Source organism: Macaca thibetana, chromosome 16 (genome assembly GCF_024542745.1).
Source record: "Macaca thibetana thibetana isolate TM-01 chromosome 16, ASM2454274v1, whole genome shotgun sequence".
Classification (NCBI taxonomy): domain Eukaryota; kingdom Metazoa; phylum Chordata; class Mammalia; order Primates; family Cercopithecidae; genus Macaca; species Macaca thibetana.
The window spans coordinates 883214-899046 of record NC_065593.1 but is presented as its reverse complement, the minus strand read 5'-3'; the positions used below and the strand labels follow the sequence as shown (position 1 = coordinate 899046).

Here is a 15833-nt window from a genome sequence, read left to right as displayed (position 1 = left end):
GCCACAGCCCCGGTTCAGCTGATGGCCTTTGAGCAACCTTCACTGCTCTTGGATTTTCACATCAGTGTTTGAACATGGACGTTGCCAGCAGGGTTAGTGATGCTGCCGTTCCACTTTCTCTTTTCTGTCTTTAGAGGGTTTTTGCCTCCTCCTCTTTCATCCTGAAATTCTGCTGGGGAGGTCTGAAAAGCATGATTTTTCATTGGTTCTGCCTTCAGATATCTGAGGAAGTTCAAAGACACTTTCCACTTTGCTCTTTAAGCCCCTTGGTGTTTCACATCATGCCAAAACCAGAGACGGAAAAATAAAACCAATTAGCTTTTCCGAACAGCAGCGCCTCCATGCAGGGCAGAGGGGCCATAGCTGATGAGTGAATCGCAGAAACGGTGTACAGCCCTGGGCGCCCTGCCCACCTCCCAGCAAGTCTCCCTTCCTTCCCTCAGGGCCCAGCAGCGGCTGCAGCAGATGTGAAAACTCTGGAGGGAACTAAGAGACCAGAACAAGGAGATCCAGTTTGATCAGTTGTCCTTTTACATAACGGCTCTTCACTCTTCTCTGAAATTGGGTGGGGATGGGTAGCTAAAACTAATTTACTAGATTAATGACACCATCTATTCCCTAAAGTGGTCCATGTAGGACTCATTTAAGTGGATTTTGCACAGGAGGGCCCCGGTAACTTGGCCTTTGCTTTCTCTCAGCAGTTACTGAATGCTGTCTTAAAAAAAAAGAAAACAGGCCGGGCACGGTGGCTCAAGCCTGTAATCCCAGCACTTTGGGAGGCCGAGACGGGCGGATCACGAGGCCAGGAGATCGAGAGACGATCCCGGCTAACACGGTGAAACCCCGTCTCTACGAAAAAATACAAAAAAACTAGCCGGGCGAGGTGGCGGGCGCCTGTAGTCCCAGCTACTCGGGAGGCTGAGGCAGGAGAACGGCGTAAACCCGGGAGGCGGAGCTTGCAGTGAGCTGAGATCCGGCCACTGCACTCCAGCCTGGGTGACAGAGCGAGACTCCGTCTCAAAAAAAAAAAAAAAAAAAAAAAAAAAAACAATTGGCCAGGCGCGGCAGCTCGTGTCTGTAATCCCAGCACTTTGGGAGGCCGAGGCAGATGGCTCACCTGAGGCCAGGAGTTCAAGACCAGCCTGGCCAGCATGGTGAAACCATGTCTCTACTAAAAAGACAAAAAATTAGCCAGTCGTGGCAACCTGTAATCTCAGCTCACTCGGGAGGCTGAGGCAGGAGAATTGCTTGGACCCAGGAGACAGAGGCTACAGTGAGCCGAGATCACGCCATTGCACTCTAGCCTGGGCGACAGAGAGACTCCATCTCAAGAAAAAAAAAAATTATTTTTTGGAGACAGGGTCACACTCTGTCGCCCAGGCTGGAGTGCAGTGGCAAGATCACAGCTCACTGCATCCTCAACCTCTGAGGCTTGAGCAATCCTCCCTCCTCCGACTCTTGAGTAGCTGGGACCACATTTGCATACCACCACATCTGGCTAATTTTCATCTTTTTTTTTTGTAGAGACAGGTCTTGCTATGTTGCCCAGACTGGTCTTGAACTCCTGGACTCAAGTATTTAATGGTCCTCCTCCCTCAGCCTCCCAATGTGCCGGGATTACAGGCATGAGCTACTGCACTCAGCCTTTGAATGCTATTTCTTCAGAAGTACTGTCGCGCATCACAGATAACCCTAAGCGACTTGTCAGCGGCTCTGCCGTGACTGATCCTCTAGGCAGGACAATGGCAGGAACAGAGAAGCCAGCACTGACAGTGGGGAGGGAGGCGTACTTCTGCTTCTCACTGCCAGCTTCAGGCATATGAAACCACTGCCTGCTGTCCACACCAGCACCTCATCCCCATCTCCCTGGTCAGGGGTCATGTAACTAAGATGGCATTTCAGAACCTGGGTTAATACATCCAACAAGAATCACTTGGCTCAGTGCAGCTTGGGAAACGGTGGAAGCGCTACCCGTTTGCGCCTAGTTTCTACTTCGGACGAGGGCTTCTGCTCAGCTGACTTGAGGTTGCCTCAACTTGTCTGGCTTATCCAGCTTGTGCCTTCCAGTCAACTCCCCCATGAAATCTAACTTGTCGGCAGAGCACTTCCAGGCCAGGCATGGGGCTCCCTTTCCAAATCTGGGCATTATTTAAAAAAAAAAAAAAAAAAAAAAAAAAAAAAAACCTGCCCAGCAGGCTCAGATGCCAGCACTCAGACACCTGAGGGGTCACGGGCAGCTGCATTTCAACTCACACTGCCGTCGAGATGAGGCACGTTTTTCCGGGATCAGTTGTGTGGCTAAGGCAGTTCCCTCTTTACCATTATTCCAGGTGCCTAGAGACTGCCACGTAAACAACGGTGCACACTCAACACCGTCATGCCCCCTGCACTCAACTGAGTGATAAGTATTTCTAAATCTCTTGGAATTAAATCAAAGTTTCTTAAACTTTCTGCGGGCCATGGATCCCTTTTAAAAATCTTTAAAAGCTCTGAATCTCCCCTACAAAAAATGGCCCAATCACCCCTTGTGAAGCCTTCCCACGCACCCCTCCATGACTCTGTGACATGAGGTCTTCCTGATGGAGCGTTTAAAACTAGGTGAGAAACCACTTTGGCTATCTCTTAAAGATTGGCCTTGCCGGGCACGGCAGCTCACGCCTGTAATCCCGACACTTTGGGAGGCCGAGGCAGGCAGATCACTTGAGGCCAGGAGTTAGAGACCAGCCTGGCCAGCACGGCAAAATCCCGTCTATACTAAAAATAACAAAAATCATCCGGGCATGGTAGCACACACCTGTAGTCTCAGCTACTCGGGCCTAAGGCAGGAGAATCACTTGAACTCAGGAGGTAGAGGTTGCAGTGAGCCGAGGTCACGCCACTGCACTCCATCGTGGGTGACAGAGCAAGACTCTGTCTCAAAAAAAAAAAAAGAAAAAAATGATTAGCCTTCAGAAGGAGGTGCCATGTGGCTCTTCAGGGATGAATGGGCTTTAGGAAGGCAGAAGTGAAGACAGGGGCCCTAGCCTTTTTGTGGAAGCGATAATTTCCCATTTACCCAAGGCCTTAGAGCAAGCTTGTCCAATCACCAACCAGCAGCCCACGGGCCTCATGCAGCCCAGGGCGGCTTTGAATGTGGCCCAACACAAATTTGTAAACTTTCTTAAAACATTATTATTATATTTTTTTTTTTTTTGAGACGGAGTCTCGCTCTGTCGCCCAGGCTGGAGTGCAGTGGCCGGATCTCAGCTCACTGCAAGCTCCGCCTCCCGGGTTTACGCCATTCTCCTGCCTCAGCCTCCCGAGTAGCTGGGACTACAGGCGCCCGCCACCTCGCCCGGCTAGTTTTTTTTTTGTATTTTTTAGTAGAGACGGGGTTTCACCGTGTTAGCCAGGATGGTCTCGATCTCCTGACCTCGTGATCCGCCCGTCTCGGCCTCCCAAAGTGCTGGGATTACAGGCTTGAGCCACCGCGCCCGGCCTATTATTATTATTATTATTTTAGCTCATCAGCTATCATTAGTGTTAGTGTATTTTATGTGTGGTCCAAGACAATTCTCTTTCCAATGTGGCGCAGGGAAGTCAAGATTGGCCACCCCTGCCTTAGAGGAAACGTGGCAGGTCATGCAGTCTACCCTTCGGTGTGAGGGAGGAGCACTGGCTTGGCTCCTGTGGAACAGGGAGCACTGCGGCCAGGGGCTGCTTCCAAGGTCGCTCTGAGGGCTTTTCTGTCAGCCAAGGGCAATGGGTTGATAAACTCAGGGTCCGCAGCAGGAAGAGTTTCGGTGCTTCAAAGAAAACAGTGTTCAGATCTCCGAAGAGGGATCCTAGCGCCCAGAGCTCCCCACGTGAACCCAAGTGAAGACCCAAAGGCCTCCAAGCCTCATCGCCTTATCCTACCATGTTCCTGAACAGCATGGTAGCAGTGCTGGCCTTCGGAATGATGAGGCCAACGCGAGCCAGGAGACTGCTCCTGCGCGGGATTTGGGCCCAGGACTACCTCGGATCTAGGCTTGTCGTCGCTGTAACTGGTAACACTGGGCCGCGGCTAGGAACAGGGCAGGGTGGCTGCCACAGCACCTGCTGCTTCCACGTGCAAGCCGCCACCTAGAGCGGATGTGCAGCAGCAGGCAGGCAGGCATGGACAGAGAGAACAGCGGGAGTTGAAATTCTCATAATTTTAATGGTCAATAGCTTCTGGTGGGCTCTGGATGGTACAGTTAAACAATAGACTTAAAGACCTCCCCCAAAGCACGTCCACACCCCCTCAGCAGCGTGTGCCTCCATCAGCGTTCCACTGCCCGATCGGACTTCCACAGCCTCAGACCCCCCTCTTGGGTTATGGAAATCCACATCTTAGTGTGATGAGCTGAAAAACCCTGGGTACACCCGTGATCTGTTATTTTTTAAAAATAACGAATATTAAGCCAAACACCTTCCCAGGCTCTGCTGCCTCACAGAGTGAGAAACGTGACCGTGGCGATCTGAAGACTCTGTTGTCTCTTGTGGGCCAGGTGGTTTTTGCTTCGCTCCCTGTTCTACTGAGATCATACGGCATAGAGTTCGTAAATCTTCTTTACACAGTACACCAGGGCGGCCAGTGCTATCGTGTTGTGCAGTCTCTTTCTGTGCAGGTCGTCCTTCCGGACCAGCACCACTGGGGTGGAGGAGGTGAGTGTGTGCAGAGGCAGGCGCGACAGTTTATAGGCGTCGTACTCCACTTGGTACTTGCAGCAAGGGTCAAACTGCCAGGAGATCCCATAGAGGGTGCAGCAGGCCAGGCTCAGCACACCAGCGGGCAGGGAGATGTAGTGGGAATAATCTAAGGGCAGCGCCAACGGGGTGAAGAGGCAGGCGGTGCCCGCCAGCACGGCCGTCTTGTGCAGGCAGTTGCCCACGGTGATCCAGCGGGCCGTCTCGTCGCCGATGCGCGTGGGCTCAATCACAATGTACTTGTACTGGGCTTCCAGGGCCTGCTCCAGCTCGTACTCAAACTGGTCTTGGGCATTCTCCCCATTGTAGATCTCGTGCACAATGTAGCAGTCTGTGGCCGACAAGCTCACCCTTTTGACGGAGGGGGCGGGAGAGGGAGAGAGAGAGACAGGATGATTAGGCTGAGCAGCACTTAGCTGTGTTTCGATGCTGGGGGAGGTCTGAGCCTGCACTGCGGACAGCACATCTCCCTGAGGTCCTTATCTCCTTCAGATCCCAACACAAGACAATCAGTAAAAAGTACTTTTCCTGAAATAGTGAAATAAGCCTGGGCGCAGTGGCTCACACCTGTAATCCTAGCACTTTGGGAGGCCGGGGTGGGTGAATCATGAGGTCAGGAGTTCAAGACCAGCCTGGCCAATATGGTGAAACCCTATGTCTACTAAAGATACAAAAAATTAGCCAGGTGTGGTGGCGCATGCCTATAATCCCCGTTATCTACTCGGGAGGCTGAGGCAGGAGAATCATTTGAACCTGGGAGGCAGAGGTTGCAGTGAGCTGAGATCGTGCCATTGCACTGCAGCCTGGGTGACAGGACGAGACTCTGTCTCAAAAAAAAAAAAAAAAATTTAGATATAAAAAGGCAGGAAAAGGAGTACCTCGATGTTTAAAAGAACAAACGCAGGCCTGGTGGTTAGCCTAAGGCTGTGGACCAACTGATCTGAGTCAGCAAAGGAGCCTAAAGGGGAAAGAAGGATTCGCACAGTCACATGGGCGCACACGGCAGCACGAGGCCAACAGCCTGAGAGCCGCTCTTAATCAGGGCAACTGCAGGAGGATTCTCACTGCAAACCAAAGGCCTCAGGACAGATCATGCTAAGCCCTTGCCCTCCACACGGTTCCTAAGTAGTCATCCTGGGCCCACAGAACAGAGGCACAATGGAAGAGCTCTGCCTTGGGCGAAATCCAAACTCCTTTGGCTCTCCTGGGAGGCCAGGCTGCACCAGCCCTGGGTGCCCTTCCCGGATGGCAGCAGCCTCCTGCTCCTCCCCACCGCGGAGGGGAGAACAGGAGACCCAGGACACTAGCCCACTGCATAGGAAAAGCGACCCTTTCCCTGACTTAGGAAAAGACGACACTTCAAGGACAGTAGCGGCCCCCAAACGTAGCGGGCAGGAGGGTCAACTGAGGGGCTTCAAAACATCCAGCCAGCAATGCCACCGATTCCGGCCCTGCAGGCCCAGGCCCCTGCCCCACCGGCAAATGCCACTCATTTGCATCAGAAACACAGCCACAGAGACCACACAAGGGGCTTTCCCCCTGGGACTGGGGTGCATGCCATGACCCCAAGCAGCAGCAGATCCACCACATGGAAGGCGCAGCTCTGCAGCAAGGCCAGACAGCAGCCTGGCGGCAGCTCCAGCAGTGACATGTGGGCCAAGCTGCATTTTAGGCATTCTGGCTTTTCTTGGTTTCAGGCCTTGCGATCCAAATTTCCCACCCAAAGCAGAATCTTCTACACCTGTGGCGGGCAGGCCTGAATACAGGGCTACCCACGCCTTGTCATTTTTCCTTGGCTGGTTTCAGCTGAGACAGATCTTTTTTTTTTTTGAGACGGAGTCTCGCTCTGTCGCCCAGGCTGGAGTATGGTGGCCGGATCTCGGCTCACTGCAAGCTCCGCCTCCCAGGTTTACGCCATTCTCCTGCCTCAGCCTCCTGGGTAGCTGGGACTACAGGCGCCCGCCACCTCGCCCGGCTAGTTTTTTTGTATTTTTAGTAGAGATGGGGTTTCACCGTGTTAGCCAGGATGGGCTCGATCTCCTGACCTCGTGATCCGCCCGCCTTGGCCTCCCAAAGTGCTGGGATTACAGGCTTGAGCCACCGCGCCCGGCCAGCTGAGACAGATCTTTCCGCATCTCCACAACGCCACTCTGCATCCAGCTTTTCCATTATCTGCTCATCCGCGAGAAGTCTTGATCTGAGCCTTGACAGGGACACTGCTAGACACAGCTCTTGAGGCTGGATCAAGTTTTCCAACTCATGGCTCCTCCGGCTGGGCAGAGCCATGCTCCTCAGTGCAAAGCTGCCCCTTCCCTCAGCACACCCCGGTCCCCAGGATGGTCAAACTCATCTGACTAAAGGACACGAGGCTCTAGGGACCTGCTGGTCACTGCTCCCCTGCCCGAGTCCATGCCCCTCCCACTGGGACGCTCTGGCACAGTGTACTAGGCCACACAATGGTCAGTGTGGCCCATCTACCTGAGGCTCTGACAGGAACTAGCTTCCTTTAGGGGCCAACGAGAAGCACAGCCCTCAGTGTGCACAGACGCGAAGGTCCCGTCCGCCCGGCCTGTCCTGGCACGCACACCTGGCTGCCGTGCAGAGGAAAGTCATGGGGAGCTGAGCCACCTGGCCATCGGCCACAACATGGGAGCGACGAGTGAAGACTCATAACAAGCCACCCTCAGCCCAGCATGAAGGTAACTCCCTCCAGCCTCCTTCAAAGATGGGAGCAATTCCAAGTGAAGGATGGTGGAAATCCGACTGTCAGGGTAAACTTCAAGGAAAAAGAACAGGCAATCACGGTCCTCCCTACAACTGAGACTCCTCCCAGCTCAAAGCTTTCAGCAAACAAAGAAGCAAACCTAACAGGCTGGGTTTCATGCTGGTTGGATGAACAACTGGTGAACGATCTTATGTGGCCACATTCAAGATGAAAGTCATTAGTAATGGGCTGACTGTGCCCCCAAACATGAGGGCCCTACCCCCTGGGTGGGAACCACTTTCATAAAAGGCACTGGCTTGGACCTGGGCAAAGGGAACTCTTTATCCTGCAAAAGTCACTGTAACGTAGCTGGGCTAAGGCAAAGCCTCCTAATTCAATCATAGGCCCTCATTAAACTGCATGCACTGGGGAGAAATCAGTTCGCTGCGGGTGGGACAAGAGCCTCCTAAACTTGGGTTGCTGCCAAGCCGCCTGTGACTGTGTGCCAGTGTCGTGGCTGCCTTGCCAGGGGTGAACTGATGAGCTGTTACTGTAAGACTGCACGAACAGCTTCTGTGGGGAAAGGAGGGGTTGCCTTCTAAAGCCCTCGGTGGAGTTTTTCCATGTGGTCTGAGAGGAGAGGTGAGGGAGACGCCAGCTGTTACTCCCAGGCAGGATTCAACAGCTTTTATTTTTGAGACAGGTTCCTGCGCTGTCACCCAGGTAGGAGTGCAGTGGTGTGATCTCTGCTCATTGCAGCCTCGACCTCTCGGGTTCAAGCGATCTTCCCACCTCTGCCTCCCGAGTAGCTGGGACTACAGCTGTGTGCCACCGCGCCTGGCTGCATGGCTAATTTAAAAAAATTGTTTTGTACAGATGGGGTTTCGCCACGTTGCTCCGGCTGGTCTCGAGCTTCTGGGCTCAAGTGTTCTGCGTGCCTTGGCCTCCCAAAGTCCTGGGATTAACAGGCATGAGCTACCGCGTCCAGCCAGATTCAGCATTTTAAAAGCACCTACAGCAAACAAGCACACCTGAGGCAGGGTCTTCACTGGCGCTGGGGGCTGAAGGCCAAGCAGTGCCCCCACATGCTCAATTGAGAAATGAGTGGCGGCGGCGCAATGGGCTGGCTGTGGCCCTGGGTGTAGGGGGAGGGGCGGGGCCTCCACTCTCAGGTGGGAGCACTCCTGGCCAAGAGAACTCCCTTCTGGTCTCAAGTCCATCAGCCAAGAGGAGCAGAGAGGCCAGATAACCAGGTCGGGGCGGAGGGCCAAATTGTGTCCCCATCTTGAGACCGAAATGGAGTTGCTTCCAAGTCAGCTTGTGCATCCTACTGACTGTCAAAGCCAGGCCAGGGACACCTCGGGGCGGGCCCCAGAGGCAGGCTTCCTCCCTCAGGAACACTCAAAGCAAAAGGGAGGTGTTCAGTTGGGCTTACACAATGCTCTGGCCAACACCCAAATCCACCCGAGTCCGGTGCCCTTCTCTGCCCAGCAGGTCAGCGCCATCCTGAATGTACTGAAAACCACCGTTGGTCCCACAGAGGAAATTCCAGAAACCCCAGCCCCGGAACAGACTGCCCCATCTGGAAACACAGCAGCGGGCAGATGCCACCCCCTCATCCCCTCCGGCCCCCCTGCAAGCCCAGCTGGCACCCACATCTACCCAGACCCCTCTGCAGGCTCCATCACTTGCTGGGACGGATGGGTGGGTGCATCCACGTATCCCAACCAGCCTAGAAGCAGCGAGAAGCCAAGGCCCTCCAGGCTGTCTCCCACCTCACTGCCGCTGCCAGGTGTGGCCCGCCCCCTAGCACAGGGAGTGAGGAGACTGGGCATCCTCTGCCCTCGGCTGTGGGCAGTCCTGTGAATGACACAGCCGTGAGCAAGCGCGTGGACATGGGGGCACTCGCCAGCACACATCCTGAGATGGAGGCATGGGTCTGCCCCCCCCGCCTGTCAAACCACGGCCCCGGCCTCCTGCAGCCTCGGCATCTTCATGCGGGCCGGGCACTGTTGCTGCCCACTGTCTAAGACACCTATCCACAGCAGAAACACAAAGAGCATAAGCCATACTGCCTCCAAAGAAAGGCAGGGCCCTGCACAGCTGTGCCGCCGCCAGAGGCTCACCAACTCTGCTTTTAAAGTCAGTTAGGCAAAGGGAATCTCGGTTTCCACTGGGAAAGGACAACACGTGAAGTCTAGGGAAATGGATTTCTAGGATTCCATAAGGCAACAGACCCTATACAGAGATGGCAAGGTTCAAACCAAAACACACACAGACGCACACAAAGCTGCAGGATCCCTCTGTTGGAGATCACGCGACCACGACCAGGCCATCAGCACCCCAACTTCCCGGGACACTGGTGGGAGCGGGGTGCTGTCAGTGTAGACACAGGTTTTTAAGCTGTCGCTGCTGGGCCCCTGGGTTCAGGTCTGCGCTGCTGACACGGACTGCTGGACTTCTCTTACTTCAGAAACTCGTGGCCATGACCAGGTGCGGTGGCTCACGCCTATAATCCCAGCACTTTAGGAGGCCAAGGTGTGCAGATCACTTGATGTCAGGAGTTTAGGCCAGCCTGGCCAACACGGTGCAACCGTCTTTACCAAAAATTAGCCCGGCGTGGTGGTGCACGCCCGAAATTCCAGCTACTCAGGAGGCTGAGGCACAAGAATCACTTGAACCCGGGAGGCAGAGGTTGCAGTGAGCCGAGAGTGTGCCACTGCACTCCAGCCTGGGTGACGGAAAGAAAAAGAAAAAAAAAAAGAAACTGCCGAGTACTCCCAGGACACAGCCACGTCCAGCCAGCACCTGAGCACCCAGCAGCCACCCATACATGGCTTGCTTCTGCTTGCGGGTCAAACAAAACCGAATGAAGGAAAGAACCCAGTCGGAAGGGTGTCTCAAACCACTGCAGAGCATCACCAGCTGCCCTCCAACTTGTAAGGCCATGGGCCTAAGGATCTGGGCGTCCTGAACCCTGGTGCATGGGAGATTTTTTTTTTTTCCTTTTTTAAAAATTATTATACGGAGATTTTTTCTTTTTTTTTTAAGTAAGAGCTAGTTGGAATCTTTTGAGCCCTGGGCTTCCTAAGGGACTGTATTTTTGCTTTTCATTGCAGGTGTGAAATGACTAGTAAGAAAGCAATTAATAGTCTATGTTTAAAAAAAAAAAGAAAGAAAGAAAGAAAGAAAGAAAAAGAAAAAGCAGCCAGGCGCAGTGGCTCATGCCTATAATCCCAGCACTTTAGGAGGCCAAGGCAGGTGGATCACCTGAGGTCAGGAGTTTGACACCAGCCTGGCTAACATGGTGAAACCCCGTCTCTACTAAAAACACAAGAATTAGCTGGGTTTTTGGTGGCACGTGCCTGTAGTCCCAGCTACTCGGGAGCCTGAGGCAGAAGAATTGCTTGAACCCAGGAGGCGGAGGTTGCAGTGAGCTGAGATCACGCCACTGCACTCCAGCCTGGGCAATGAGTAAAACTCTGTCAAAAAAAAAAGAAGAAGAAAGAAAGAAAGGGAAGGAAGAACGGACGGACGGACGAACGGAAGGAAGGAAAGGAAGGAAGGAAGGAGGTAGCAGCAGTAACAGCAAAGTCTCCAAGCGAAAGCAAGTTCAGGGGGAAAGGCAGAGTTCAGAAGAGTGTGTACAGTATGCTATCTGTAGTGATTTTTAAAAGTCTATTTGCTTTTATATACACAGAACATTTCTGAAAGGATACACAAAGACATGATTTTTATGACTGGTCACTAGGGAGGGAACTAAGGTGTTCAGGAAAGAAAAGGGAGGGAGGGCTCTTTCTAGTAAGTGACTTTTGATCCTTTTGAATCTGGCATGATCTCTGGTACTTAAAGATCACTGTCGGAAGTGGGTCTTAACATATGGAAGAAGAAAAGTAAAAGGATCAGTGTCGCTATCCTAAACACACCATGCCAGCACTGAGGTAGCTTTGGATTCTCTGGGCCTTTAGCGCTGGAAGCAGGGGTCAGCCAGTTCCAGCACCTCAGGGGGACTGCTGCAGACCCTGAAGGGGACCGCCCTCTGCTGCCTCAGGATAGCTTGTAGGCACTTGTAAAGTAGGCGTCTTGAACTTCCCTCCCTCAGCCTTCAACCAGAGTCAGGCTTCAGGCCCTCCTCTCTCCACTTTAGAGCCCAACTCAATCAGCTCTCGCAGTCAGCAAAGGAATCCCCTGGGAACGCTAGCATTCCAGTTAAAAGGCGGCCACAGTGAAAACTCAGCAGGGCAACTCCACAACCCCTCTGGATGGATGTCACAGCCTGTGCCAGCAGCCATAATCTGGAAGCATCTCCCCAAAAGGCAAGAGCTGTGCAAGAAAGAGCAGGACTGTTCGGTGAGAGCAAAAGATGACCGACAGGAGCGGGGAGAGCAGAATCGCGCCTCCTCCATGAGTGACACGAACGAGTTGCAGTGGCCTGAGCCAGGGACACAACTCTCACACACTCTAAGGCGGCAGAGGTCAGGGACGTGCCACTGAGAGCCAGCTATAAAGACAGCGAGGGTCTCTGCTGCAGGGGGAGGCGGGCCAGGGTAACACCAGTTCTCTATCACGCTGGGCGGGGAGCACACACGTCTATCACTTTGTCTTTTTTAAAGTGTGGTAAAATACACATAAAATATTCCACCGTAAGCACTTTTAAGCGTACAGTTCAGTGGCACTAAGCACATGCACACTGATGTACAACCATCACCACCATCCACCTCCAGGATTCCTTTATCTTCCCAAACTGAAACTCTGCCCATGAAACGACCCCCTCATTCCCCAGCAACGCCAAGCCCCTGCAAACTACCATTCTACTCTCTACCCCAATGAATCTGACTATACAAGTACTTCATACAAGTGGGAGCATATATAGTATTTGCCCTTTTGTGTCTGGCTTATTCCACTGAGCATAATTAGTCTTCAAGGTTCATGCATGTTGTAGCATGTATCCGAATTTTCTTCCTTTTTAAGACTGAATAATGTTCCAGTGTATGCATAAACCACATTTCGTTAATCCATTCATCTGTGATGGATACTCTGGTTTCCACCACGGGCGATTGTGAATAAAGCTGCTACGAACACGGGTGCACACACATCTCTTTGATTCCTTGCTTTTTTCGGGGGTATATATACCCGGAAGTGGAACTGCTGTGCATCATATAGTAATTCAACTTTGTAGTTTTTTTTGAGGAAACTCCATACTGTTTGCAGAGCAGCTGGACCTTTGTACATTCCCACCAGCAGTGCACAGGAGTTCCCATTTCTCCATATCCTCACCAACACTTGTTATTTTCCATCTTCTTTCTTTTGAGACACAGTCTCGCTCTATCGCCCAGGCTGGAGTGCAATGGCACCATCTCGACTCACTGCAACCTCTGCATCCCGGGCTTAAGCGAGTCACCTGCCTCAGCCTCCCAAATAGCTGGGACTACAGGCATGCGCCACCATGCCCAGCTAATTTTTGTATTTTTAGTAGAGACGGGGTTTCACCATGTTGGCCAGGCTGGTCTCGAACTCCTAAGTGATCTGCCTCCCTCGGCCCTCGGCCTCCCAAAGCATTGGCATTACAGGCAAGAGCCACTGTACCTGACCTCATTTTATTTTTATTTATTTATTCGTTTATTTATTTATTTTGTGGAGACGGAGTTTCACTCTTGTCGCCCAGACTGGAGTGCAGTGGCACGATCTTGGCGCACTGCAACCTCCGCCTCCTGGGTTCAAGCAATTCTCTTGCCTCAGCCTCTCGAGTGGCTGAGATTACAGGCATGTGCCACGACGCCTGGCTAATTTTGTATTTTTAGTAGAGACGGAGTTTCTCCATGTTGGCCAGGCTAGTCTCGAACTCCTAAACTCAGGTGACCCGCCCGCCTGGCCTCCCAAAGTGCTGGGATTACAGGCATGAGCCACCGCGCCTGGCCTGATTTGTATTTTTTAATGGCAGCTTTACTGGGATAGAATTCACAGGGCATCCCCCCCATGTGAGGTGAACGATGAGATGGCTCAGCACTTTCCCACAGTTGTGTGACCAGTAGCACAACTGATCCTGGTGCATTTTCATCATCTCAGAAAGAAACCCTGTACCAATCAGCGGTCCCTTCACATCTCCTCAGCCCTTCCCAGCCCTCCACGACCACCAGTCTGCTTCCCCACTCTCTGCATATGCCAATTCTGGGCATTTCATTTAAATGGAATCCTGTAACATGTGGTCTCCAGCAACTGGCCTCTTTCATTTTGCGTTATGTTTTTAAGGGCCATCGTGCTGGGGCATGTTTATTACTTTTCACATTATTGTAAACATAACTTTTGATGTGTTTAACATATAAACTTTAAAAAATCTAAGATACGCCGGGCGCGGTGGCTCACGCCTGTAATCCCAGCACTTGGGGAGGCTGAGGCAGGCAGATCATGAGGTCAGGACTTCAAGACCAGCCCAGCAAACATGGTAAAACCATGTCCTTACTAAAAATACAAAAATTAGCTGGGTGTATTGGCGCATGTCTGTGGTCCCAGCTACTTGGGAGACTGAGGCAGGAGAATCACTAGAACCCAGGAGGCAGAGGCGACAGTAAGCCAAGACTGTGCCACTGCACTCCAGACTGGGTAACAAAGCGAGACTCTGCCTCAATAATAATAATTTTAAAAACCACTAAGACAAGATATATAAGACAAAGTATCAAAGGTGCTATACATGAAAATGGATCAGGCCCGGCGCGGTGGCTCACGCCTGTAATCTCAGCACTTTGGGAGGCCGAGGCGGGCAGATCACCTAAGGTCAGGAGTTTGAGACCAGCCTGGCCAACATGGTGAAACCCTGTCTCTACTAAAAATACAAAAATTAGCCGGGCATGGTAGCAGGTGCCTGTAATCCCAGCTACTTGGGAAGCTGAGGCGGGAGAATCGCTTAAACCCAGGAGGTTGCAGTGAGCCAAGATTGCGCCATTACACTCCAGCCTGGGGGACAAGAGCGAGCCATCGTCTCAAAAAAAAAAAAAAAAAAAAAAAAAAAAAAAAAAAAAAAAAAAAAAAAAAACCAGAAAAGAAAAAAAGAAAAAAAAAAAAAGGAAAATAGATCAACAGTGGTTTTCTTTGGATGGTGGCCTAATAGGTGACTTTTCAATTTCTTCATGCTTTTCTGTATTTAAAAAAAAAAAGTGTTTCTTTTTGTTTTTTTTTTTTTTTTGAGACAGTCTCACTCTGTCGCCCAGGCTGGAGTGTAGTGGCGCAATCTCGGCTCACCGCAAGCTCCGCCTCCCGGGTTCATGCCATTCTCCTGCCTTAGCCTTCCGAGTAGCTGGGACTACAGGTGCCCACCACCACACACAGCTAATTTTTTCTATTTTTAGTAGAGATGGGGTTTCATTGTGTTAGCCAGGATGGTCTCGATCTCCTGACCTCCTGATCCGCCCGCCTCAGCCTCCCAAAGTGTTGGGATTACAGGCGTGAGCCACCGCGCCCGGCCAAAGTGTTTCTTTTATAATGGGAAAAATAATTATAAACTTATTCTTAAAAAGAAAAATTCTGGCCGGGCGCGGTGGCTCATGCCTGTAATCCCAGCACTTTGGGAGGCCGAGGCGGGCGGATCATGAGGTCAGGAGATCGAGACCACAGTGAAACGCCGTCTCTACTAAAAATACAAAAAATTAGCCCGGCACGGTGGCGGGCGCCTGTAGTCCCAGCTGCTCGGGAGGCTGAGGCAGGAGAATGGCGTGAACCCGGGAGGCGGAGCTTGCAGTGAGCCGAGATCACGCCACTGCACTCCAGCCTGGGCGACAGAGCAAGACTCCGTCTCAAAAAAAAGAAAAAAAAAGAAAAAAAAAGAAAAATTCTGTTCAACCCTATATCCGTTGAGGTTAAGGGACCAGACACCCGTGGGGGGTCCCTCCTTTCACTGCCAAGAAGAACAGGAGGTGGCTCACTTCCTGCTCCAGGACCTTCTCGGTGTCCATGAAAGGCAGAAGTCTGGACGGGCAGCTTCTCATGGCTGAGGCGTCATGCTGGTGTCTACCCACAGTCCTGCCCAAAAAGAGAAGGACGGTTCCAGCTCCCTGTTTCCCTTGAGCAAACACTGGCCACGCTGCCAGGCCAGCCACCATCACCTCCCCAGTTCTCAGAGACCCAGCAGAGGCAAATCTGAGTGGAAGCACCCCCATTAGGCCCTTCCTGGAGTGGGCCGGGCTCACAGGCAGGCCTGAAGCTCCACCGGGGCGGCGGCTGCGTTTCCATCAGAGTCTCCCCAGCACGGGGCCTGAATGTAACAGGTTCCCAAAAGACACAGGTTGGAGGGACATTTGTAATGATTACAGGGATGAGCCACAGGAGTGACAGGAGGGGAAAAACAATGATGGTTATTAAGAGAACTGGTACCGGAAAGAAGTCAACCCATCCGTCAGGTTGCTTTTTGTTTAGTGAACAGGGTCAC

General features: G+C 52.2%; 1 protein-coding gene across 3 annotated transcripts in view; it reads right to left on the bottom strand.

The window, feature by feature from the left end:
* Positions 1-4160: 4160 nt before the first annotated feature.
* TMEM11 (transmembrane protein 11) overlaps positions 4161-15833 on the bottom strand; it is a 175669-nt gene continuing 163996 nt past the window's right edge. For all 3 annotated transcript variants that reach the window (XM_050763953.1, XM_050763952.1, XM_050763954.1), the window contains one exon: positions 4161-5061. In XM_050763953.1, coding sequence (XP_050619910.1) covers positions 4545-5061 — 517 coding nt within the window. In that variant the 3' untranslated portion in view covers positions 4161-4544. The remainder of the gene's footprint in view (positions 5062-15833) is intronic.